This window comes from Lagenorhynchus albirostris, chromosome 4 (genome assembly GCF_949774975.1).
Source record: "Lagenorhynchus albirostris chromosome 4, mLagAlb1.1, whole genome shotgun sequence".
NCBI lineage: Eukaryota > Metazoa > Chordata > Mammalia > Artiodactyla > Delphinidae > Lagenorhynchus > Lagenorhynchus albirostris.
The window spans coordinates 46,691,054-46,718,073 of NC_083098.1; the positions used below are offsets into that span (position 1 = coordinate 46,691,054).

Consider the following 27,020-nt stretch of genomic DNA (forward strand, 5'->3'; position numbering starts at 1 on the left):
GGGATCCTCCTGGACCGGGGCTGTTCCTTGAACACATTACCCGTGCCTGGAGCTGTCCCCAGCCTGCCACATGCTTGCTCCTTTACCTCTTTGAGGTTTCTGCTCATCAGAGAAGCCTTTCCTGACCAACTGTGGCAGGGTCCCCAAGACCACTCACAGGGTGATCATTTACTAGGAGGACTCAAACAGTACTCAGCAGATAGTCGTGCTCATGGATAGGATTTATTACAATGAAAGGATCTAAAACAAAATCAGCCAAGGGTAAAAGCACACGGAGGAAACCAGGCACAAGCTTCCAAAAGTCCTCTCTGGCAGTCACGCAGCATATGCTTAATTCCCCCAGCAACAAGTTGTGACAACATGTGTCAAATGTTGCCAACCAGAGAAGGTCATTAGAGACTCAGTCTGCAGGGTTTTTATACTGGGGGCTGGTCATTTAGGTACTCCTTACCGGACAGGTGAATACAGTCTTCCGAAAGGAAAACAGGTGTTCAGCATAAATCGTTTTGTTTGCAGAACAGTTTAGGCAGAGTGGGCCACTTTTATTAGTTAGACTGGTGGGAACCCTCTCAAAGCCTGCCTAGCAGGCTTTCCTCAGGGTAGCAGTCAGGCTCTCTTCCACGTACCAACTTAGCTCACGTAGCAGCCCCCTCCCTGTGTTCATTCTCTACCCTCTCACCTTTTTAATTATTTTTTGTCCTCGTTATCTGGCTATTAAATATTTGTTTCATCTGTCTCCTCTCACTGGAATGTAAAGCCCCACGAGGGCGAGGACGCTGTTTGATTACTGCTGTACACAGCCAGGGTAGGGGAAGCCTCGCAGGTGAGGTGTTTTGGGAGTAAGACAAGGAGGTGCTCACCTAGGGCCTCCCCTACCTCCCCTGCTACGCTATCCCCAACAGATAATGTGGAGCCTGGCACAAAGTAGGTGCTGGTGTTCAATCCCTTTTTCTGAATGAATGAGTACAAAGAATAGGAATCATGAAGGGTTGCAGTCAGTGATACTGAGAATTAACAGCTAAGGTTAAAAGGAAGTCAAATATTCCTTTTGTTTTCCAGCTTACTATTGCTGCTTTATATTTTATTTTTTTAGTTCTTACTCTGTCCTTTGTGTTTATCCCTATATTTAGATTTTGAAAGATAAAAAAGATGCAAAGATACGGGAGCTTGAAGCCAGAGTGAGTGACCTGGAGCTGGAAAATGTGAAGCTGGTGAATGCAGGCTCTGAGCGGCTCCGTGCAGTGAAGGACATCACACAAGAGAGAGATCGTTTATTAAGTGAGGTGAAAGCTGGTAGGAATGAGTTAAACAGTCTTACAGGTATGTTACTCCAATTAAAATTCTGCTAAAAAATAGGAGTGCTATCAGTGAAGTTCAATGAGGATCCTGGGACTATGTGAAAGAATGGTTCCTCATCCCAATTACAAACATGGATAATTATGCTGTCCCAGTGGACACCTGAAATCCTGATGCTTCTCCTTGAAGCCCTCCCACAGCTTGCACTTATTAACCACTAACTTTAGTCAGTCTTCAGTGTCCATAAAATTCTTCACTGAGTTTCCAAGAGGAGGGTGAGGGAAGCGGAAACCTCGAGTCCTTTGAGTCAGATAGCTTGATTAGATGTTTAATAACGAAGCAACACATGTAAACAGACTTATGCAAATTTCTTGAAACAGAAAAATCCAAGGCCTTAAATTTTAAAAGGAAATACTCCTAGTTCACCAATAGTATGGTATAGGTATTAATCTACTTCTCATACACACACACACACACGCACACGCACACACACACACACACACACACACGCACACACGCACACACGCATACATCTGCGATTCCTGAACACTTACTATGCCAGATGCTGAGACAGGCCCTAGAAACAACAGTGAGGCTCCTGGCTAGTTGAGAACCTGACCCGTATAGAACAGGTTACAGTACAGTGGGTGAGGCACAGTGGCCGTGTGCTGGCTGCACATGTGGCGAGGATAGAGAATCAGCCTCCTGTAGGAGGGAACATCTGTACTGGGCTTGATGGAGAAAAAGGAATTTGGCAGGTGAAAAAGAGGTAGAAGGGCAATCCAGGCAGAGAGAACATTATGGGCAGAAGCATGAAGGCATAAAATAACATAACGTGACCTCAGAAGTATTTACGGAAGTAAAAATACAAAGGAATGAGGACTAAGAAATGAGGCAGACAGTGTGGAGCCAGCAAAAGATATTAAGTAAGAGATTGTTGTCATCAGATTTACATGTTAGAAGGACATTGTCGGCAGGTAAAGAGAGAAAGGCAAGCCTAAAGGAACAGAGGCCACCCAGTTAAGGAGGGTTTTGCTGTAGTCCCAGGGAAAGGTGATGATAACTTGAACTGAGGCAGTGGCAGTGAGAAGGAGAGGAGAGGGAAGAGTTAAGAATATTTCTGGAGATTGGAGGGACTGTGTATGTGTTTCAGGTTTTAAATTTGCAGTATTGGGAGAACAATGATACCAACAGCTGAGAGAAGGAAACCAGGAGGGGTTGGCTTGCGGGCAGGAGGGTGAGACGCAGTCAGTGTGATACCGTTGGTCTGGGGGCACCAGGACATCCACGTGGAAGTGTCTGGTTAGACAGAGTTAGATCTTAGCAGAGAGGTCTTGGTTCTGTTTGTTCCCTATATATGTAAATCTATCTATCATATATAAATAGATAAATATAAATAAATAGATACTTGAATAAGTGTGTGTGTGTGTGTGGGTGTGTGTGTGTGTATTCTTATGTATGAACAATGAATGCTGGGTATTTTGATAGTTACTGGAGATAAAAAATCAGATAAGACACATGGCGGCCTCAGGTTACTTACCATGTGGTGGACATTTCATCTACCTCCAGCTGGAGGTTAAATCTGTTGTGGTAGATATGATTATCCAAGAAGGTTTAAGATGAAATAGATGTGAGCCAATTATACTGGCTGGGAAAAAGCAGTAAATAATAAGTGGGTAAAGGAGGAAGATCCACCCAAGCAGATTAAAAAGAGTCAGATGCCTGGAAATGTGTATGTACATCTAATTTTTGTAACAAATGATGTAACTAGATGGAATCTCTTTCAGCTCTAAAATTCTATGATCATTAATTACAAATACAATATACTTTATAACAATGGAGTAGAAAAAATTAATCAACTATTATTGATTATCACGTTGTACAGAGGACTATGAAGTCTCAAAAAGGAATTTTCGAAACAAAAGTGAAGAAATGGAAACTACTACAAATAAGCTGAAAATGCAATTAAAATCTGCACAGTCTGAGCTAGAACAAACAAGAAATACATTAAAGTCAATGGAAGGATCTGATGGTCACGGTATGCTTTAGTAGCTTTCTTCCTTTTGTTTTTAATTCCCTTGGTCTAGATTTATTAAAACACAAACCTAGATACATTGCCTTTCACCTCTTCACAGGGCAGCATGATGTGAGAGACATACAACAATAGGTAAATAGGTATCACTGATGGGTGTTATATAGCAGTAGTTCTCAGGTTTTTGTGGGCTTTTTTGAAGGAAATTGCCATTTACTTAATTTAATCTTTAAGTATCTGAATCTTTCTTTTTCTGTAGCTATTTCAATAATTTCTAACAGACCTCAATGTCCATAAATGCCAGTTAATTGTTTTTAAGGAAGTGTTGATATAAATACGGGTTGCCAATAATTTTCATTCAACATCTTATTTTTCACACGTTTATTATCTACATAAACTGTGTACCTGTGGCTAATTGTCAGTTCCCAATTCTTTCTCTGAGATGAAGATGGGAGGGAGCCCTGGGAATTGAACTGCTAGGATGAGAGGTCCCTTCAACCACTTACCTGTTCCCTTTTCACCTTGCTGCCCATATTAATTCAGAGAGAGAAGGTTAGTTGCTGTTTCATATTATTCATATCATTGTTTGTATGGCTATATTAGCTGACTGTAAGAATAAATATTTAACTAAAGGCTACATTTTTTCTATTTCTCAGTATTTTTTCATGTTGAAAGGCTTACGTTTGTGCTTACTTCAACAGCACATATACCAAAATTGGAAAGATACTGAAGGAGATTCCCATGGCCCCTGCACAAAGATGGCACGCAAATTCTTGACGCGTCCATATTTTGTGCGGTTCTTGGAGATTCAGCTCTTTCTTCGCTGGTTAACACCAAGAAAATGGTGGGGCTTGGAGAGATCACTCCAGAGGCCCATCTGGGGTCTGTTCCCTCGTCCCCTCCACCAGACAGAGTCTCGTCCTCAGTGTATTCCAGGCCTCTCCACAACTGCCCCAGTCACATTACCATTGTTAAGTTAACTAGGTAATCCTGTATTTGCTCTCCAATGCCTATTTTCATTGATTAAGATCACCTTAAAACAAAAACTTTATTAAGAAATTTACCTATGAAGGCCAACCATGATCCACTTAATCAGACCAAAATTCTTCAAAGTGGTGAGCAAATGATGCCAGCCAATCAGTGTACTGTGCTTGTATTAACCCTGTCTTTGACAGTTTAGCTATAAGAACTGTATCTTGTTAGGAATAAGTCACACCTTTCATCCTCCAATAGTTTGCTTTTAAAGAATGGCACATTTTCTTTTTCTTGTTAACCTCTAAGCTCTAGCTGGACCTAACTCAAAGCAGTGGCATTTTCAAACCTCTTTTCTCAGCTGACTCCAAGAAACAACATAAGGTCTCTGACTTTGAATTTCCAAACAAGGATGAGCTTTATTTATCTTTTCAGTGGCCTGCCATATCTTAAGTATTCAGTGCCTACTACCTGTCTAGAACATTCTCATCCTGTCATCAGTTTTAGTAAAATAATCACATATATGCTTGTATTGCCAGTTTGACTTCTGAAACAGCAGTGAGTTCCAAGCACATGACGGTAACCATGAGATTGGAAATTGAATCGTTTGTGATATCACTGGGATCTTTTAAAAGATCACTAATAGTAGATGTCTTGCATGGTATTTTATATATCAGTTTCTAGAAAAATTATTTTAGGAAAAATACTATATACATTTTTCATTTTATGACTGTATATATTTTGTGTGTATATATTTCCTATATGTGTAAGTATGAACTTGGTCAGCATTATTTATTACTGTTGGAGATACGGCAAATTATGATGGCCAGTGAAATTAATTCTAGCAAGGAATCACAAAACATCATCACTTATATACATTTCTGAGCTCAAAACCTCTGAGTAATTGCTGAAAATTGTTATATCCCAATATTGTGAAATCTGAAGACATTTTCTGTGAACACTTCCTTGAAACTGTCCAGGTGCCTTAGAGGAATCTTACCTGTCACCTTCTCATAGTGTTTGACCATCAAATTATAGTCACCTCTCAAAATTTAGAAACTTTAGAAACTAAGATACAGTTTAGTTCCTTTTTTTCCAGCTATGAAAGTGGCAATGGGGATGCAAAAACAAATTACGGCTAAAAGAGGTCAGATAGATGCCCTTCAGAGCAAGATACAATTTTTAGAAGAGGCCATGGCAAATGCAAACAAGGTAAGTCTCTGTCCTTGGAATGGGGGAAGCCAATATGTTCACTCATTAGTAAACTACAACACAGAAGAAGATGTAGCAGAGATACAAAGTACAATGGAAGAAAGACAAGAGTTTATTCCTGACAGAGAGAATGAGGAGAAAGTTCCTGAAGGAACATTTGAGCAGGACCTTGAAAGAGCTAGTATTTTTTTTTTTTTTGTAACTACTCTGGAACGAATTTTATTTTATTTTATTATCTTTTTCCTTGGTCCTCTTTTATTATTTTTTTGCATGTATCTATTCTTTTTTAAAAACTAAATTTATTTATTTATTTATTTATTTACTTTTGGCTGTGTTGGTTCTTCATTGCTGCACAGGGGCTTTCTCTAGCTGTGGTGAGCAGGGGCTACTCTTCGTTGCGGTGCACGGGCTTCTCACTGAGGTGGCTTTTCCTGTTGTGGAGCACAGGCTTAGTTTCCTGTTGTGGGCTGTAGGCGTGTGGGCTTCAGTAGTTGTGGTGCACGGACTTAGTTGCTCCGCGGCATGTGGGATCTTCCCGGACCAGGGCTCAAACCCGTGTCCCCTTCATTGGCAGGTGGATTCTTAACCACTGTGCCACCAGGGAAGTCCCCATGTATCTATTCTTTTTCAGATTCTTTTCCTATTTTGGTTGTTACAGATTATTGAGCAGAGTTCCCTGTGCTATACAATAGGTCCTTGTTGGTTATCTATTGTACTTTAAATACAGCAGTGTGTATATGTCAATCCCAAACTCCCAATCTATCCCTCCCCACGACCCTTCTCCCCAGTAACCCTAAATTCGTTCTCTAAGTCTGTGAGTCTGTTTCTGTTTTGTAAATAAGTTCATTTGTATCATTTCTTTAGATTCTGCATATAAGCGATATCATATGATATTTGTCTTTCTCTGTCTGACTTACTTAACTTAGTATGATAATCTCCAGGTCCATCCATGTTGCTGCAAATGGCATTATTTCATTCTTTTTTATGGCTGAGTAATATTCCATTGTATAGATGTACCACATCTTCTTTATGCATTCATCTGTCGATAGACATTTAGGTTGCTTCCATGTCCTGGCTATTATTAACAGTGCTGCAGTGAACATTGGGGCGCAGGTATCCTTTTGAACAATGATTTTCTTCGGATATATGCCCAGGAGCGAGATTGCTGGATCATATAGTAGCTCTATTTTCAGGTTTTTTTTTTCTTTTTTTTTTTTTGCACTACGCAGGCCTCCCACCGCTGCGGCCTCTCCCGTTGTGGAGCACAGGCTCCGGACGCGCAGGCCCAGCGGCCACAGCCCACTGGCCCAGCCGCTCCGCGGCATGTGGGATCTTCCCAGACCGGGGCACAAACCCATGTCCCCTGCATTGGCAGGCGGACTCCCAACCACTGCACCACCAGGGAAGCCCTATTTTCAGTTTTTTAAGGAACCTCCATACTGTTCTCCATAGTGGCTGCACCAATTTACATTCCCACCAACAGTATAGGAGGGTTCTGTTTTCTCCACACCCTCTCCAGCATTTTATTGTTTGTAGATTTTTTGATGATGGCCATTCTAACTGGTGTGGGGTGATATCTCATTGTAGTTTTGATTTTTATTTCTCTAATAATTAGTGATGTTGAACATCTTTTCATGTGCCTCTTGGCCATCTGCATGTCCTCCCTGGAGAAATGTCTATTTAGGTCTTCTGCCCATTTTTTGATCGGGTTGTTTGTTTTTATGATATAAGCCGCATGAGCTGTTTGTAAATTTTGGAGACTAATCCTTTGTCGGTCACATCATTTGCAATATTTTCTCCCATTCTGTGGGTTGTTTTTTTTGTTTTGTTTGTGGTTTCTTTTGCTGTGCAAAAGCTTTTGAGTCTAGTTAGGTCTCATTTGTTTATTTTTGTTTTTATTTCCATTACTCTGGGAGATGGATCGAAAAAGATATTGCTGCAATTTATGTCAGAGTGTTCTTCCTATGTTTTCCTCTAAGAGTTTTATAGTGTCCGGTCTTACATTTAGGTCTTTAATCCATTTTGAGTTTATTTTTGCGTATAGTGTTAAAGAATGTTCTAATTTCATTTTTTTTACATGTAGCTGTCCAAGAGCTAATATTTTAACTGCAAGAAGTAGGCAGAAGGATATTCATGGTAGAGAGACGGAATGGTTATAAACAAAGCATATTCAGTTCTGCTCTAGTGCAACATAAGTGTTCCTGAAATGACCACGCTATGCAAAATTGTGCCATAAAAGCCACCATGGGGCTTATCAGAGCAGTGGGATCAGGAGCACCACACTAACGAACTTCATCAGTGACGAAAGGAAAACAGGAGCCTAATGGAAATGGAAGCACTGTTTTACACATGTTAAATGGTTAAGAGATACATAAATACTACAATTAAGATGGCCCTTTATCTTAAAAAAGACTGGAAGTTTGCTTGTGCCTTGAAGAATGGCAGCATGGGAGTTGTTAAGAAGGGGTAGAAGGTGGGTTTCCTGTAACACAGGATGTGCATGGACATAGCTCATAACCCATGGTAAACTGAGGGAGCTGATAGTTGTTTGAAGAGTGTGTATGTATGCTTTTTGTGTATTTCTGTGCAGCTCTGTTTAGCTGGGTGCTGTTTTCTGCCTTGACCCCGTATTTCTCATAAATGAAACTGTGCATAAGTAAATGTGAAATTTGTGTTATATTCAAATGTTCCCTGATAACATCAATCACTTTGGAACAAATTTGCACTTTTAGAAGAAGAGTTATAACAGAACTGACTGTAATGGAGATGAGAAGGTAAACAGCATAAGCAGAAAATAAGGGCAACTAAAATAATTGCTTTCCCCATACCGAAAATGCTGAAATACTTTTTTTAGAATGAGGCTAAGTATTAACAAATATGTACATACATTTGTGCATACCCCTCATCATATGGACTTATTTATTTCCTGTGCTTTTGTTCTTTCCCACTTTTTTCTCCCCTCCATTTCTTATCCTAAATTTGTTCTTTTCTTTTTCTTCTTCCATTATTTGCCTATTTGGAACCTAAAGCAGGACTTATCCTCGTCCTCCCCAAGGGTACTTAGGGCAGTAAGAGGTTACTGCCTGCTGTCACCAGAAACACCTGCACCTAGTAAAGGAAGGTGTTCATCAAAGCTCGATGACATTCCCCTCAAACAGGAAGGAGGCAGCTTGAAAAATTTATCCTTCTTTCTTTCTCATCAGAAAAGGAAAAACTATTTGTATCCAAAATGTGTATTACAGTGGTGATACCTACTACCTTGTTTACATTAAACATTTTCTCTATGAAAAAAATATACATATAGAAAGAAATATAGACTCAGTAAGTTCAGGTTTATATTTTAACTTGATTACTATGCATTTGTTCTTTTCTACCCATTTCATGATGTATTTTGAAGGAATGAACTAATTTTAATGAAACTTTGTTAGATACCAAAGATTCTCCATAAGTTTATCAGTAAGCTCATTCTCATCACTGGATCACAGTGACTTTGAGGACAGGAACTGTGTGTCCTATTTCTTTTTATGCCAGAGGGTCTGTAGTAGGCATTTGTGAAATTAATATTTAACCATTTGTGAAATTAATATTCAACCTTGAAACAAAATAGAAAACCCATAAAGATTTCAAATACGTGTGTCTCCTTTAAATCTCTTGTGTCATTTTAAAGAAGTTTCAATTTGATTTGGTATATGATTTCTCAATTCACCACAACACTGTCTCTTTTTATGACAGCACAGTTATTACATATTTCATAGGTTTTATCAAAGATTTAATAAGCCTAGAAAGAAGTAATAAACTAGTAGTGATAAAAATGAGAGAGAACATGGTAACATAATTCTAGCAGCTCCCAACTCCAATCCTTATACAGTTAAGCTGTAGTTCAGATCTTTACATAATAGTTTTATATTTCCATCACATCTCAGCATCTACATCAGCATATTATTTCTGATATTTTCTCCTCTGTAATTGTAGGAAAAGCATTTTCTGAAAGAAGAAAAGACAAAATTAAGCCAGGAATTGAGTACTGTTGCAGCAGAGAAAAACAAGATGGCGGGAGAACTAGAAGTCCTACGATCTCAGGAACGCCGACTGAAAGAAAAGGTTGCTAATATGGAAGTTGCTCTTGATAAGGTGGTTATTAACTAAATATATAAAATAGTTATCAACTAAATAGTTATTAACCAAGTGGAATTGTTCTGAATGAAAGGTCCATGTTGATAGGAACCAAATCTGTCAAACTGTATTGTATCCCAGTCACCTCACACAAGAAAAAAACTGTATCCTGTACAGAAGGCTGAGCTTTAAAAACATAGTCATGATGCATACTTTTTACAAAATTATCTTTTTTCTGGCTAACAGGTCACAAGAGCAGTCAGATATAAGATGTAAGATGCTCCTGGTATCCTTTGTAACCTGAATAACTAAAAATACCACCAATCTAACTTACCATCAAAGAAGGACTTGAATACTAGGTAGAATACAGTCTGTTAATAATATCCATACATAGATAAAGTAATGCTAACGTCTGGCACTTTGTGGAGTTCAAAAAGTGCAGGTGGAGAGCTTCCCTGGTGGCACAGTGGTTAAGAATCTGCCTGCCAATGCAAGGGAAACAGGTACGAGCCCTGGCCCGGGAAGATCCCACATGCCGCGGAGCAACTAAGCCCATGTGCCACAACTACTGAGCCTGAGCTCTAGAGCCCGCAAGCCACAACTACTGAGCCCACGTGCCACAACTACTGAAGTCTGCGCGCCTAGAGCCTGTGCTCTGCAACAACAGAAGCCACGACAGTGAGAAGCCCGCACACTGCAATGAAGAGTAGCCCCCACTCACCGCAACTAGAGAAAGCCCACGTACAGCAATGATGACCCAACACAGCCAAAAATAAAATTAAAAAAAACAAATAAATTAATCAATTAAAAAAAAAGAAAAAGTGCAGGTGGGGAACACAGCTTAAAGAGTGAGAAGGATCAATGATGACACTGTATTTGTCATTGCCATTTATTGTAGAGAAGTAAATCTCTCTTTGTGTCACCTGAAAACTCTGGAAGCCTAAAAATATACCAAGACTAGTCATTGATTCTTGAGAAATCAGAGCCTTCATGGTGATAGAAAATGACCTGTGAGCCCACCTATTCAAACTTAGGTCTTAGAACATGATATATTGACTCATTGAATTTCAGTTGTGGTTATTTTTATAGAAATGTTTTTACATTGCTAAAGCTGTTTGCTCATTTCATCCTTAGTTCATTCATTCTTTTGAGTGCCCTCCACATACTAAATGCCATGTAGATGCTGGGGCTACAGAGGATAAAGACATAGCCTCCAATTACTCTCAAGTTTTCTGAATAAAACATAAATAAATAGATAAATGTAATACAGTGTGCCAAGAACAGGGGAAGTTTCCTTGAAGAGATGGCGACTCTGCGTTTATACATTAATAAAATAAAATTGCATAAAGAATGGAGGGTAAACCATATGTGGTTGCTTGATTTTAGGCATCTTTGCAGTTTGCAGAATGTCAAGATATAATACAGCATCAGGAACAAGAATCAGTGCGCCTAAAACCTCAACACACTTTGGATGTAAAAGTAAGATCTTTTTTCATCAAAAATAGTAGTTTAAGCAAAAATTATGCCTTGGTTTGATATACTTTCATATTTTCCCCATGTACTTTAGATACATTCAAGTGTACTTTTAACATTATCTAATATTAGCAACTATAAAATCTGTGTATTGTACAGATTATACCTATCCTTTTCGTATATAGTAACAAATTGAAGCACTATGCTTTATGTTAAGTCTATACTGAATGAGGGAAACATAGAAGTACCTACCTTGGGGAACCAGAGGTTTGTATACAGGAGGTCAAGTATGTTTGGCTTGTTTGGAAAATTTTTAAAATGATGTAATTTGCATGACAAAACATGTCTTCTTTAAAAATAGTAGATTTTTCCACTGGAGTATATGTCTGGCTTTCGAGTATATTTTAAAGTTGCAGACATACTTTAAAGTCTCAATACTGGATATTTTCACAGGCAGAAGCACTCCATAGTTGGAGAGGGTCTTTCTCAGTAGTATGTCAGAAGTAGTGTGGAGTGTTTGGCAAAGTTAGAAACCAACGTAGTAGCATCCCATCCGAGATATGTTTTCACATCTGGAATGATTTTATCCATCAGAAGTGTGAAGGCATCTTCCTAAGCCCATGATTAGTCCCCAAAGAGTAATATACACCCGAATCATCTTGCTTAATACTTTGGCTTAAAACTTTGTAGAAGTTCAACATGTAAGACTGAAATTATATTTGCAAAAATACATTTTGATTTCACAATTCTCACTGTAGGTTGACAGTTATTTTGCTCACATGTATATTGTCTTCCAGGAACTTAAGGGCCCTGGATACACCTACAGTTCTTCTGTGAAACCACGCCTTCTACAGCCATCATCTGCTGCCCAGTCGGCAGCCAGCTTCCTATCTCATGTAAGTAACTAGTCTTGTAGTCTAATCACACATGAAATCACACATGAAAATCAACTTCATTAGTTAATAGTCCTATTGTACATATAGCAACAGGGTTGCTAGTAACCTACCAGTTATCCTGCTTGTGCATTTAAATGAAAAGCATGCACTGCAAAATGAAAAAGTTGAAATGGACTATTTTCACACACATGAGTTATGTGCACTGATAAACTAGCTATCACCCAGCAAGTAACATTCTATCAAACAAAAGAATATTATTAATATTAGAAGTTAACATGGTTCTCTCTGGAGACTGGAACTTGGAGGTGGGCAGAGGAAGGAAAGGAGACTGCTGCTTTTTGTTTTAAGTGTTATAAAATCATTTTACCTTTAAAACTATATGCACGTTACATTGATAAAAATTAAATTAAACCCCTCTCCCCATTGAAGCAAACAACAAACACAACAAAGAACATTTGACCAGGAGTCATTGGGACTTAAGATGTGTCTCTAACTACTTTGTGTGACCTTGGAAACTGAGTTAAATATATTGTTCCTTTTCATCTCTAATGAGGAGTCTGGACTATAGATCATCTCTGGGGTTTTCTAGAAGATCAGCTCTGAAATTCCATGACTCTTCATTACCCAAAAGCCAGCCTAGTAGTTAGGCTCTTTAATACATAGACTGTACTTGATTATAAAGAATCTCATCCATCACTGGAGAAGTACTAGTCATAAGTCTATTAAATTTAACACTTTAATTGTAATTCTAACAGCAGTAATGAAGTGTATTATCTAAATAGAGTGTTAAGCATGTTTTATACAATTTCTTCCCTTAAAAATGTTTATTATATAATTTTACACATTAAATGTAACATACATTCTTTGTTTTATTCACTGATGTGTTCCAAGCACCTGGAACAGTATCTAGCATGTGGTAGGTATTCAGTACATATTTGTCTAATCGGTGAATGAATTCATTGTAAAATATTGTGTTCAGGTTTTCATTGTTTCTACTGACAAGTCAGTTTTAAGTCTTATTGTCGCTTTTTGGGAGGTACTTTTTTTCTCTAACCACTTTAAAGATTTTCTCTTTGTTTTGGTTTAAGCAGTTTGACTGTGATGTGCCTGTGTGTAGTCTTCTTTGTATTTATCTTTCTTGGGGCTCACTGATCTTCCTGGATGTGTGGATTGATATCTTTCATTGATTTTGGAAAATTTTTATCTTTTATATTCTTGACTATTTTTTCTGCCCCATTCTCTTGTTTCCTTCTGTGACTTGTACTATTAAGTAACTTTATTTTTTAAATTGGTATGTGATAACTCCATTGTCTGAATCCCCTATGAACTTCTGACCATTGTTTCTCTTGGTTTCTGGTCATATTTTTGTCTGCTCTTTTTACCGCCTTTTTTTCAAGACTATTTTTTAGAGCAGTTTTAGATTCACACCAAAATTGAAAAGAAGATACAGAGATTCCCCTTATACTCCCTGCCCTCACACATGCACAGCCTCCCCATTATAAACATCATTCACCAGAATGATGTGTTATCAAGGATGAACCTACATCGGCACATCATAATCACCCAAAGTCCATAGTTTACCTTGGGGTTTGCTCTTGGCGTGGTACATTCTATGGATTTGGACAAATGTTTATACATATGTCATAATTGACATATATCCATCATTATCATATCATACGAAGTATTTTCACTTTACTAAAAGTTCTGCCTCCCCCGCATCCACCCCTGGCAACCATTGATCTTTTTATTGTCTCCCAGTTTTACCTTTTCCAGAATGTCATTGAGTTGGAATCATACAGTATGTAGCCTTTTCAGATTGGCTTCTTTCACTTAGTAATATGTATTTAAGATTCCTCCATGTCTTTTCATGGCTTGATAGTTCATTTCTTTTTAGCACTGAATTTTCATTGTCTGGATGTACCACAGTTTATCTGTTCATCTACTAAAGGGCACCTTGGTTGCTTCCAAAGTTTAGTGATTATGAATAAAGCTGCTATAAACATCCATGTGCAGGTTTTTGTGTGGACATGTTTTCAACTCCTTTGGGCAAATATCAAGAGCATGATTGCTGGGTCATATGGTAAGAATCTGTTTAGTTTTGTAAGAAACTACCAAACTGTCTTCCAAGGTGGCTGTACCATTTTACACTCCCACTAGCAGTGAATGAGCGTTCCTCTTGTTCCAGAGCCTTGCCAGCATTTGGCAGAGATTATATAATCCAGTGGTTTCCTGAGAATGGGTGCATTTCATTCATTAAGTGTTTTAAAACCTTGCATGTCTGAAAATACCTTTATTCTTCACTTACATTTCATTGATGTGCAAAATGTTGTTGCTATTGTGCCATTTTGATTCCAGGGCTTTTGTATGTGACCTGTTTGTTTCTCAAAGATTTTAGAGTCTTTTCTTTACCTCTGGTATTCATTTCAGGGTGATCTCTGCTGAGGGTCTTTTTCCCTTCATTGTGCAGGCTCTTATGTTCTTTCTTCTCTGAAATTTTCTTGTGTCATTTATTTGATCATTTTCTTCCTTCATTTTTTCAGTTCTCTCTTTCTAGAATTCCTGTTAAGTCACCTATTAAGCCTTCTGGATTTATTCTCTAATCTCCTTTAATTTTGACTTCCAATTTCCATCTCCTCATATTTTATTCCCACCTTCTGGGAAAACTCCTCAACTCTATCTTCCAAACATCTATTGAATCTTTTTTCTGATATCATGTATTTTTAAAAATTTCCAGGAGGCTTTTCTTGTTTTTTAAATCTTCTCTTTATATAGGTTTATGTTCTTTTGTGGATGCAGTACTTCCTCATTTCCGTCTAAGGATATTAGTATCAGTTTTTCAGTAATTTCTTCTGTTACCTAAATTATTGCTGTTTCTTTAAATTCATTTTTTTTCTGTTTGTTTTGATGTCTGTCTTTCATGTTGGAGATTTTCCTTCACTGTTTGGCGATCATTGGCTCTCCTTCACTGTTTGGCGATCATTGGCTCTCAGTCATATTTAAGACTGAGGCCCTAAAAAACCAATGAAAAGCACTTCGTAAGGTTCACAGGATTTGTTAGCTAGTAGATGGTTAGATATTACTTTTTAACCGAGGGATCCAAAAATGATCTTAGTTTTTTTTCTTGGTCCTGTTAATTCCCTTAAAGAGCGATTGTCTTACTACAGACTTGTAGATATAAATCTATCTGCCAGTATTCTGAGAGGTGAGTGAGGCAGGGAATCTGGGGTATCTATATATCTGTAAATCTTACTTTATGCTTATATTGTCAGTTTGCAACCTTCCTCCTGCCATGCCAGATATCCTTTTGGAGCCTAAAGTCCTTTGGTTCAATCTCACCCAGAGATTAAGCCTCTAAATGTATTTAGGGGAAAAGAACGAATCATTACCTGACTCCGTGGGGAGGACATCTGGTATTCTCACAGCTTCTACCATAAATTTTTAGCCAGTCCTCCCATTTTGCTGCCCTGTCCCTTACCCTGGCCTTCCTTTCCTCTTTATCCTTGTTAATTTCTTTAGTGTCATTTTAGTGGGGCTTCAGATAGAGCAAAAATAAATGCCAAGTCTTATGTTTAAAAGCAGCATATCTCTATGTGCATTGTTCTCCATTGCCCCTTCATTTATCTCGTTTCATTTTAGTCTTCTTGTTCCATGATTCTAATAATAGTCATTACTTACTGAACACCAGGCACTGTGCAGCATACTTTCTATAGATTATATAATTTATTCCTCACAACCACCCGCACGAGATAAGTGCTGTTATTATACTTATTTTACAGAGGAGGAAACTGAGGCTTGGGGAAGCTAAGTGACTTACAGAGTTCACACTCCAAAAACCCAGTTGTGCCAACACTTAACCAAGAGAGCCTGAGCCTAGAACCTGTCTCCTTAGCCAGTTATACTGTACTCATTCTCTACACCACACTGTTGAATGCTGTTTATAAACAAAATAAATGGATGATGACGTAAATAGATACTCTACCTGAACCAACAGTGTATTTCATTAGGTCTTTGTGGATGAATATTATACCATCTTGGAGGCATTAAAAATTATCCAGTTGACTGCCCTAGTTTTAACAGGTGAGAAAATGGTAGAACCAGAAAAATTATATTATGTGATTTGATCCAAGCTCAAACACCAAGAACATGTATATATGTATGTGTATCTAAATACATACCTACACAGACAGACACATGCACACAAATAATTGGTAGCTTGACATAGAAGATTTTAGATGAAAGTTTCAGATAAAGGCTATTGTAGCATATAAAAATAAAATATTTCCAGGATCATATAATTTATTTTGTTTATATATCAGACTCTGTACACATGCACAGAGGTTTTGTAGGTTTTGTGCTAGCTGTGCTTGATCTTTGTCGTTGAAGTACCCATGATGTGAGGAAGATTTTCAGCAAGACTTTGTAACTTTTGTCTTATTTCCTACTCACCCATTTTTAGTATACAATATAAATAATATATATATTCTAAACAGTATATTTTTATTCCATTTTTATTACCGCCTTCTGACAGGAACATAAGTATTATAGGAGATGGATTGGGTCAGACGTTCTCAAAATAGAGTAGTCTAATTCAAACTGAATGAGATCAAGCTTTTATTTTTAGCTTTTACATTCATCTTCTATCTTTGGAAAATGGAGCTAGGAGGAGTTGAGAAGCACACATTCTCCCTAGACATTACTTATCTTACATTATAACTCATAAGTTTGCTTGTAATGGACTCAAGGCCATTAGAGAGAACAGTATTTGGGGAAGATGGAGGTACATTAGAGAGATAATTTGCAAGGTATTTTGGAAACAAATTTAACATAAAATAATTTCAGAGTCAAAATGTAATAGGAAGCTAATCAAATCACAAAACAAACCGTAAGTTTAACAACAACAGTATAAGCTTATATTCTTCCCTTGAAACCAAAAAAGCTTGTAGAAGTTTTAACCTGAAAATGTATGTCCCCTAGCAATAGCCTTAATGTGTATCCTAAGGGTCAGAGATTGGAGTGGGAGAGAGCAAGATTCTTTGACGGGCTCCAGTAACTTCAGGAAGAGCTTATATGTAGCTATTTCTTTACCAGGCAGACAGGAGTCAGATGTAAAGAATGTTTTTAAATTGTTCATTTCCTAGCTATTTTCTAATTTTTAAAAGTGTATTTTGCTCATGTTATAAATCAAAATATGTTCCATATGAATCAAACAGCATACAAAAGTATTAAAAATGAATCAGTGAAAGTATTACAAGATTTATAAACATTAAAAGGAACTATTGGGACTTCCCTGGTGACACAGAGGTTAAGAATCCAGCTGCCAATGCAAGGGACATGGGTTCGAGCCCTGGTCTGGGAAGATCCCATGTGCCACAGAGCAACTAAGCCTGTGTGCCACAACTACTGAGCCCGCTCGCCTAGAGCCCGTGCTCCGCAACAAGAGAAGCCACCGCAATGAGAAGCCCGCGCACCGCAATGAAGGTTAGCCCCCGCTCGCCGCAACTAAAGAAAGCCTGCACACAGCAACAAAGACCCAACACAGCCAAAAATAAATAATAAATTAACTAATTAATTTTAAAAAGGGACGATTGATTATTTTGAGTAAATAAAACTTAAATCACAAAACCACCATAAACAAAATCAAAATGAAATCACAAACTAGAAAAATATTTCTAATAAATAAAGGGTTAATGTGTATAATATAGAGAGTTTTTACATACCCAGATGAAGATAGCATATACTCTAAAAGAAAAGTGTACTAAAGATATGGATACAAAATTCACATAAGAAATGCATATAGTCAATAAACATGAAAAATGTTCAAACTCATAAACAAATAATAATTACTGCATATTAAAGCAAAAACAACCTAACAATTTTGCATATAAAATGGTCAAATGGTAACGGGAAGGGTGCAGCATAATGGCCACTCTTGTATCATACCTTACTGATAAAGATATAAATTGATATGATTTTGTCATTTTTGCTTCCAAAGTTCACTGTTTCTTTTTTTTTTCTTTTTAAATTAATAGACTATTTTTTTAGGGTAGTTTTAGCAGAAACTAGAGAATTGAGCAGAAAGTTTAGAGAGCTCCCATAGACTCCCTTTGCCCTACCCGTCCCCCCAGTTTCTCCTATTACCAATATCTTGCATTAGTGTGGTACGTTTGTTACAATTGATAAGCCAGTATTGATACATTATTATTAACTAAAGTCTATAATTTACATTGGGGTTCACTCCTTGTATTGTACGTTCTGTGGGTTTTGACATATATATGATGGTATATATCGACCATTATAGTATTATACAAAATAGTTTCACTGCTCTAAAAATGCCCTGTGTTTCACCTGTTCATCTCTTCCCCCCCTTCCCCTGAACCCCTGGCAACCAGTGATCTTTTTACTCTCTTTGTAGTTTTGTCTTTTCCAGAATATCATATAATTGGAATCATATAGTATATAGTCTTTTCACATTGGCTTCTTTCACTTAGCAATATGCTTGCAAGATTCCTTCATATCTTTTCATCCCTTAGTAGCTAATTTCTTTTTCACTGAATAATATTCCATAGTATGGGTGTACCACAGTTTGTTTATCCATTCACCTGTTGAAGGATATCTTGATTGCTTCCAAGTTTTGGCAGATTATGAATAAATCTATGTGCAGATAAACATCTATGTGCAGGTTTTGCACAGATATAAGTTTTCAACTCTGTTAGGTAAATACTACAGAGCATGATTGCTGCATTGTATAGTAAGAGCATGTTTAGTTTTGTAAGAAACAATGAAACTGTCTTCCAAAGAGGCTGTACCATTTTGTAATCTCACCAGCAGTGAATAAGAGTTCCTGTTGCTCCCCATCCTTGACAACATTTGGTGTTGTCAGTGTTTGGATTTTAGCCATTCTAATAGGAGTGTGGTGTAGTATGATATCTTGTTGTTTGACTTTGAAATTCCTTAATGAAATACAATGTTGAGCCTATTTTCATATGTTTATTTACCATATACATATTTTCTATGGTGAGATGTCTGTTCCAAACTTCTACCCATTTTTTAAATGGGCATTAAAATTTTTTCTTATTGTTGAATTTTAAGAGGTTCTTTTTTGGGGTGTATTTTAGTTACCAGTCTTTTATCAGTTATCTGTTTTGAAAAGATTTTCTGCCAGTCTGTGGTTTATATTTCCATTTTTTAAACATTATCTTTCACAAAGAAAAGTTTTTAAAGTTAATAAAGTACAATTTACTGATATTTTTCTTTCATGGATCATGCTTTTGATGTTGTATCTAAAAAGTCATCACTAAACCTAAGGTCATCTAACTTTTCTCCTATATTATCCTCTAGGAGTTTTATAGTCTGGAATTTTACATTTAGGTCTGTGATTCACTTTGAGTTAATTTTTGTGGAGGATATAAGGTCTGCATCTAGATTCATTTTTTTCTGCATGTGGATGTCAAGTTTTTCCAGCACCACTAGTTGAAAATAGTGCCCTTTCTCTATTGAATTACCTTTGCTCTTTTGTTGAAGATCAGTTGGCTATATTTGTGTGGGACTGTTTCTGGGATCTTTATTTTATTCTGTTCCATCAGTCTATTTGTCTGTTCTTTTACCAGTACCACACTGTCTTATTACAGTAAATCTTGAACTTGGATAGTGTCAATTCTCCAACTTTGTTCACCTTCACTATTGTCTTAGCTCTTCTGGGGTTTTTGCCTTCCCATATAAACATTAAAATCAGTTTGTCAGTATCAACAAAATTTAAAGAATTATTGGGGTTTTGATTAAGATTGTATTTAATTCATAAATCAGGTTGGAAAAAACTGATATCTTAACAATATTGGGTCTTCTTATCCATGAATATGGAATATCTCTCCATTTATTTAGCTCTTTGATTTCTTACATCAGAATTTTTTAGTGTTACTCATGTAGATCTTGTACATATTTTGTTAGACTTATACCTAAGAATTCTATATCTTTGGTATTAATGTGAATGGTATTGTGTTTTTAATTTTAAAATCCAATTGTTCATTGCTCTTATACAGCAATTGACTTTTGTATATTAACCTTGTTTCCTGACACCTTGCAATAATCTCTTATTTGTTCCGGGAGTTTTTTTGTTACTGTTGTTGATTCTTTGGGATTTTCTACATAGTGAATCATGTCATTTGTGAAGAAAGACAGTCATTTCTTCCTTTGCAAATCTGTACACCTTTTTTTTCCTTTTTGTTCTTTTTATTTCATTAACTATGACTTCCAATATGATGTTGAACAGAAGTGATGAGAAGGGACATTCTTGCCTAGTTTTTTTTTTTTTTTTTTTCGGTATGCGGGCCTCTCACTGCTGTGGCCTCTCCCGTTGTGGAGCACATGCTCCGGACGTGCAGGCTCAGCGGCCATGGCTCACGGGACCAGCCGCTCCACGGCATGTGGGATCTTCCCGGACCGGGTTACGAACCTGCGTCCCCTGCATCAGCAGGCGGACTCTCAACCACTGCGCCACCAGGGAAGACCCTTGCCTAGTTTTTGACGTTAGCAAGATAGTATCTAGCTTCTCCCCATTAAGTGTGTTGTTAACTGTAGGGTTTTTGTAGGTGTTCTTTATCAAATTGAAGAAGTTTCCCACTATTCCTAGTTTACTGAGAGGTTTTTCCCCTTTCAAGACTATAAATAATTATTTTTTAATTGAAATATAGTTGATTTACAATATTGTGTTACTTTCAGATGTACAGCATAGTGATTCAGTATTTTTGAAGATCATATTCCATTATAGGTTGTTATAAGATAATGGGTATAATTCCCTCTGCTATACAGTATATCCTTGTTGCTTATCTATTTTATATATAGTAGTTAATCTCATACCCGTGATTTGTCCCTTCCCCATCCCTCTCCTCTTTGGTAACCACAAGTTTGTTTTCTATATCTGTGACTCTTTTTCTGTTCTGCATATATATTCATTTGTATTATATTTTTAGATTTCACATATAAGTGATATCTTATGTGGAATCTAAACAATTTCTCTGTCTGACTTATTTCACTAAACATAATGTTCTCTATGTCCATCCACATTGCTGCAACTGGCAGTATTACAATTCCTTTTTATGGCTGAGTAGTATCCATTGTGTGTGTGTGTGTATGTGTGTGTGTGTGTATATATATGCGTCACATCTTCTTAATCCAGTTGTCTGTTCATAGGCACTTGGGTTGCTTCCATGTCTTGGCTATTGTAAATATTACTTGCTGTGAGCATTGGGGTGCCTGTATCTTTTCAAATTAGTGTTTTTGTTTTTTTCTGGATATTTACCCAGGAGTGGAATTACTGGATCATATCGTAGTTCAATTTTTGGTTTTTTAAAGAACCTTCATATTGTTATCCATAGTGGCTGCACCAATTTATGTTCCCACCAACAGTGTATGAGAGTTCCCTTTTCTCCACATCCTTGCCAACATTTGTTTTTGTAGACTTTTTTTTTTTTTTGGCTGCACTGCATGGCTTTCAGGATCTTAGTTTCCCAACCAGGGATTGAATCTGGGCCCGCAGTGAAAGCAGCAAGTGCTAACCCTGGACCACCAGGGAATTCTCTATTTGCAGACTTTTTGATGATAGCCATTCTGACAGGTATGAGGTGATACCTCTTTGTGGCTTTGATTTGTATTTCTCTAATAATTAGTGATGTTGAGCATCTTTCCATTTGCCTGTTAGCCATCTGTATGTCTTCTTTGGAAAAATATCTATTCAAGACTTCTGCTCATTTTTTTGATTGGATTGTTTGTTTGTTTGATATTGAGTTATATGCTCTGTTTGTGTATTTTGGATATTAACCCCTTGTCAGTCACATAATTTGCAAATATGTTCTCCCACTCTGTAAGTAGTCTTTTCATTTTGTTGATGGAAAGTTTCCTCTGCTGTTCAAAAACTTTTAAATTTAATTAGGTCCCATTTGTTTATTTTTGCTTTTATTTCTTTTGCGTTAGGAGACTGATACAAGAAAATATGTCAAAGAATGTTCCACCTGTGTTCTCTTATGGGAGTTTTATTGTTTCAGGTTTTACGTTTAGGTCTTCAAACCATTTTGAGTTTATTTTTGTATATGGTGTGAGGAAATATTCTAATCTCATTGTTCTACATGTGACTATCCAGTTTTCCCAGCATCACTTATTGAAGAAACTGTCTTTTCTCCACTGTATATTCTTGCCTCCTTTGTCATAGATTAATTGACTGAAGGTGCCTGGGTTCATTTCTGGGCTCTCCATTCTGTTCCATTGATCTATGTGTTTGTTTTTGTGCCAGTACTACACTATTTTGATTACTGTAGCTTTATAGGATAGTCTGAAGTCTGGGAGGGTTATACCTCCAGCTTTGTTCTTTTTTCTCAGGATTGCTTTGGCAATTTTGTGGTCCCATATAAATTTTAGGATTATTTGTTCTAGTTCTGTGAAAAATGTCATGGGGTATTTTGATAAAGATTGTGTTAAATCTGTAGATTGCTTTGGATAGTATGGCCATTTTAATAAGATTATTTCTTACAATCCAAGAGCATGAGATATCTTTCCATTTCTTTGAATCATCTTTAGTTTCCTTTATCAGTGTTTTATAGTTTTCAGAGTACAGGTCCTTCACATCCTTGGTTAAGTTTATTCCTAGGTATTTTATATTTTTGGATGCAATTTTAAGTGGGATTTTGTTTTACTTTCTCCTTCTGATATTTCATTATTAGTGTACAGGAATGGAACAGATTTCTGTATGTTAATCTTGTATCCTGCAACCTTGCTGAATTCATTTGTTCTAATAGTTTTTGGGTAGAGACTTTAGGGTTCTCTATATAGAGTATCATGTCATCTGCAAATGTTTTACCACTTCCCTTCCAATTTGGACACTTTTTATTTCTTTTTCTTGTCTGATAGCTGTGGCTAGGACTTCCACTACTGTGTTAAATGGAAGCAGCAAGAGTGGACATCCTTGTCTTGTTACTGAATTTAGTGGGAAGGCATTCAGCTTTTCACTGTTGAGTATTATGTTGGCTGTGGGTTGGTTGTAAATGGCCTTTTGCTGAGATACTTTATCATGGGTGGATGTTGGATTTTGTCAGACATTTTCTGCATCTATTAATTTAATCATGCGATTTTTCCTCTAGCCTGTTGATGGTGATAGATTATATTAATTGGTTTTTGAATATTGAACTAGCTTTATACAACTGGGATAATTCCCACTTGATTGTGGGGTGTAGTTCTTAAAATAGATTGTTGTATTATACTTAGTAATATTTTGTTGAATATTTTTATACATATGTTCATGAGAGATATTAGTCTATAGTTTTCTTTTCTTCTAGTGTTTTTGGTTTTGGTATCAGGGTAATGCTGGTCTCATAGAATGACTTGAAATATTCTGTCTACATCTATTTTCTGGAAGAGATTGTAGAGAGTTGGTATAATCTTTCCCTTAAATGTTTGTTAGAGTTCAGCAGTAAACCCATTTAGGCCTGGTGCTTTCTGTTTTGAAAGGTTATTAATTATTGATTTAATTTCTTTAATAGATATAGGCCTATTCAGATTCTCTATTTCTTCTTATGTAAGTTCTGACAGATTATGTCTTTCAGGGAATTGGTCCATTTTATCTAGGTTATCACATTTGTGGGTACAGAGTTGTTCATAATATTCCTTTATTATGTTTTTAATGTCCATGGGATCTGTGGTGATGTCACCTCTTTCTGATAGAAATTTTTGTATCCTCTCTTTTTTTCTTAGTTAGCCTGGCTAGAGACTTACTAATTTTATTGATCTTTAATAAAAAGCAGGTTTAAGAACCTGCTTTTGGGTCATTGATTATCTCTATTGGTTTCCTCTTTTTAATTCCATTGATTTCAGCTTTAAATTTTATTTGTATTTTCTTTGCTTGCTTTGGATCTAATTTGCTCTTTTTTCCCCTAAATTCCCAAAGAAGCTTAGATTATTGGTTTTAGATCTTTCTTTTTTTCTAATATGTGCATTCAGTGCTATACATTTCCCTCTAAGCCCCACTTTTGCTATATCACACACATTTTGGTAAGTTTTATTTTCATTTTCATTTCATTCTAACTATTTTAAAATTTTTCTTGATATACCTTCTTTGACACATGTGTTATTTAGGACTGTGCTGTTTAATCTTCAATTATTTGGGGATTTTCCAGCTGTCCTTCTGTTACTGATTTCAAATTCAGTTCTATTGTGTTCCTAGAGTAGACATTGTATGGTTTTTATTCTTTAATAATTGTTAAGGTGTGTTTTATGGCCCCAAATTCATATCTTGGTGAATGTTCCATGTAAATTTGAGAAGAATATGTATTCTGCTGTTTTTAGATGAATTAGTCTTTAGGTATCAATTATATCCAGTTGGTTGATGGTGTTGTTAAGTTCAACTGTATCCTTACTGCATTTCTGCCTGCTGAATGTTTCCATTTTTGAAAGAAGGTTATTAAAGTCGCCAACTAATTGTGAATTCATCTATTTCTCCATGCAGTTCTGTCAGGTTTTGCCTCACATATTTTGATGTTCCACTGTTAAGTGCATACACATTAAGGATTGTTATACCTTCTAAGAAAATTGACCTGTTTATCATTATGTAATGCCCTTCTTTATCCCTGATCGCTTTCCTTGCTCTAAAGTCTGCTCTGTCTGAAATTAATGCTACTCCAACTTTTTTTTAAATGAGGACCATTTTTAAAGTCTTTTAAAGAATTTGTTACAATATTGCTTGTTTTTTATGTTTTTTTGGTTTTTTGACCACAAGGCATGTGAGATCTTAGCTCCCTGACCAGGGATCGAACCCACACCCCCTGCACTGGAAGGTGAAGTCCCAATTACTGGACCGCCAGAGAAGTCCCCCGATTTTTTAAAATTAGTGTTAGCATGGTGTAACTTTCTTAATCTCTTTGCTTTTTTTTAAATTGTTTTTTGTTTTTTATTTTTGGCTGCATTGGGTCTTCATTGCTGCATGCGGGCTTTCTCTAGTTGCGGTGAGTGGGGGCTACTGCTTGTTGCGGCACGTGGGCTTCTCATTGCGGTGGCTTCTCTTGTTGCAGAGCATGGGCTCTTGGCACATGGGCTTCAGTAGTTGTGGCACGCGGGCTCAGTATTTATGGCACGTGGTCTCAGTATTTATGGCTCGAGGGCTCTAGAGCACAGGCTCAGTAGTTGTGGTGCACGGGCTTAGTTTCTCCATGGCATGTGGGATCTTCCCAGACCAGGGCTCGAACCTGTGTCCCCTGCATTGGCAGGCGGATTCTTAACCAGTGCACCACCAGGGAAGTCCATCATCTCTTTACTCTTAATCTATATGTGCTTTTATATTTGAAGTGGGTTTATTGTAGACAATATTTGGGTCTTATTTTTTTTGATGCACGCTGACAATCTCTGTTTTTTAATTGGTATATTTAGACCATTAACATTTAAAGTGATTATTTATATAGCTGGATTAATATGTATCATATTTGTTACTGTTTTTTGTCATTGCCTTTGTTTTCTTTCCTATTTTTGTCTTTCACTCTTTTCCTGCTTTTTTTTTTTAAATTGAGCATTTTGTAAGATTTTATTTTTCTCTCCTTTTGCACATCAATTATGGGGTTTTTTTCTGCTTTTTTTAGTGGTTTTCCTAGAGTTTGCAATATACATTTACAGATAATCCAGGTTCACTTTCATATAACACTATACTGTGTCATGGGTAGTACAAGTACCTGCTAACAACAAAATAGTACTAATTCCTCTCTCCTGCCCCTTGTATCATTGTTGTCATTCATTTCACTTATACATAAGCATATATTAGTAATACATATCATAATGTATATTATATTATATACTTTATTAATATATATGATGTACGTACCTAATTGAATACATTATTGCTATTATTGTTTGAACAAACTTCTGTTAGAGCAATTAAGAAAAAGTTTTGTTCTTTACTTTCACTTATTCCTCCTTTAATGCTCTTCCTTTCTTTATGTAGTTCTGGGTTGCTGACCTTATAATTTTCCTTCTCTCTAAAGGACTTTTAACATTTCCTGCAAAGCAAGTCTACTGGCAAAAAATTCCCTCAATTTTTGTTTGAGAAAGTTGTTATTTCTCCTTCACTTTTGAAGGATAATTTTGCAGGGTTCATAATTCTAGGTTGGTAGGTGTTTTTCTCTCAATACTTTAGATATTTCACTCAACTCTCTTTTCGCATGCATACATGATTTGAAGAAAAGTCTGATGTAATTTTTATCCTTGCTATTCTATAGGTAAGGTGTTTTTTTCTTCTGGCTTCTTTAAAATCTTTCTTTTTTTTGATTTTCTGCAGTTCAAATATAATATACTTATGCATAGATTTTTTTTTGGTGTTTATACTGCTTGGCATGTTCTCTTAGCTTCCTGGATCTGTGGCTTGGTATCTGTCAGTAATCTTGGAAAATTCTCAACTATTATCACTTCAAGTATTTCTTCTGTTCCTTTCTCTCTTTCTTCTCCTTCTGGTATCCCCATTATGGATGTTACACCTTTATAGTTGTCCCACAGTTCTATTTTCTGTTCTATCTTTTTCATGCTTTTTTCTCTTTGTATTTCAGCTTTAGAAGTTTCCATTGACATATCTTGAAGCTCATTGTTTCTTTTATTAGGCATGTCCAGCCTACTGATAAGTCCAACAAAGGCCTTTTCATTTCTTTACAATGTTTTTTCTTTCTAGCATTTCCTTCTGATTCTATCTCAGAATTTTAATCTTTCTGCTTACATTACCCATCTGTTCTTACAAGTCATCCACTTTTTCCATTAGAACCTTTAGTATATTAATCATAGTTATTTTAAATTCCTAGTCTGATAATTCTAAAATATCTGCCGTATTTGAGTCTGGTTCTGATGCTTGCTCTGTCTCTTCAAACTGTGTTTTTTTGTCTTTTAGTATGCCTTGTACTTTTTTGTTGAAAGCTGGACATGATGTACTGGATTAAAAAAACCAAGATAAACAGACCTTTAGTGTGTGGTTTTGTGTTTTTTTTGCTAGGAGTTGGGCTGTGTTTACTGCTTGC

At 36.6% G+C, this 27,020-nt stretch overlaps 1 protein-coding gene and 1 non-coding gene across 2 annotated transcripts in view; both read left to right on the top strand.

The window, feature by feature from the left end:
- Nucleotides 1–27,020, top strand: part of CCDC158 (coiled-coil domain containing 158) — an 83,559-nt gene that overhangs the window by 27,194 nt on the left and 29,345 nt on the right. Inside the window, exons 11-16 of the mRNA XM_060147214.1 lie at nt 1,131–1,320; nt 3,182–3,334; nt 5,400–5,512; nt 9,485–9,643; nt 11,024–11,104; nt 11,896–11,994. Coding sequence (XP_060003197.1) covers nt 1,131–1,320; nt 3,182–3,334; nt 5,400–5,512; nt 9,485–9,643; nt 11,024–11,104; nt 11,896–11,994 — 795 coding nt within the window. The remainder of the gene's footprint in view (nt 1–1,130; nt 1,321–3,181; nt 3,335–5,399; nt 5,513–9,484; nt 9,644–11,023; nt 11,105–11,895; nt 11,995–27,020) is intronic.
- Nucleotides 4,014–4,121, top strand: LOC132520167 (U6 spliceosomal RNA). The gene has a single exon (XR_009540524.1). It is a non-coding gene; the product is annotated as a U6 spliceosomal RNA (small nuclear RNA).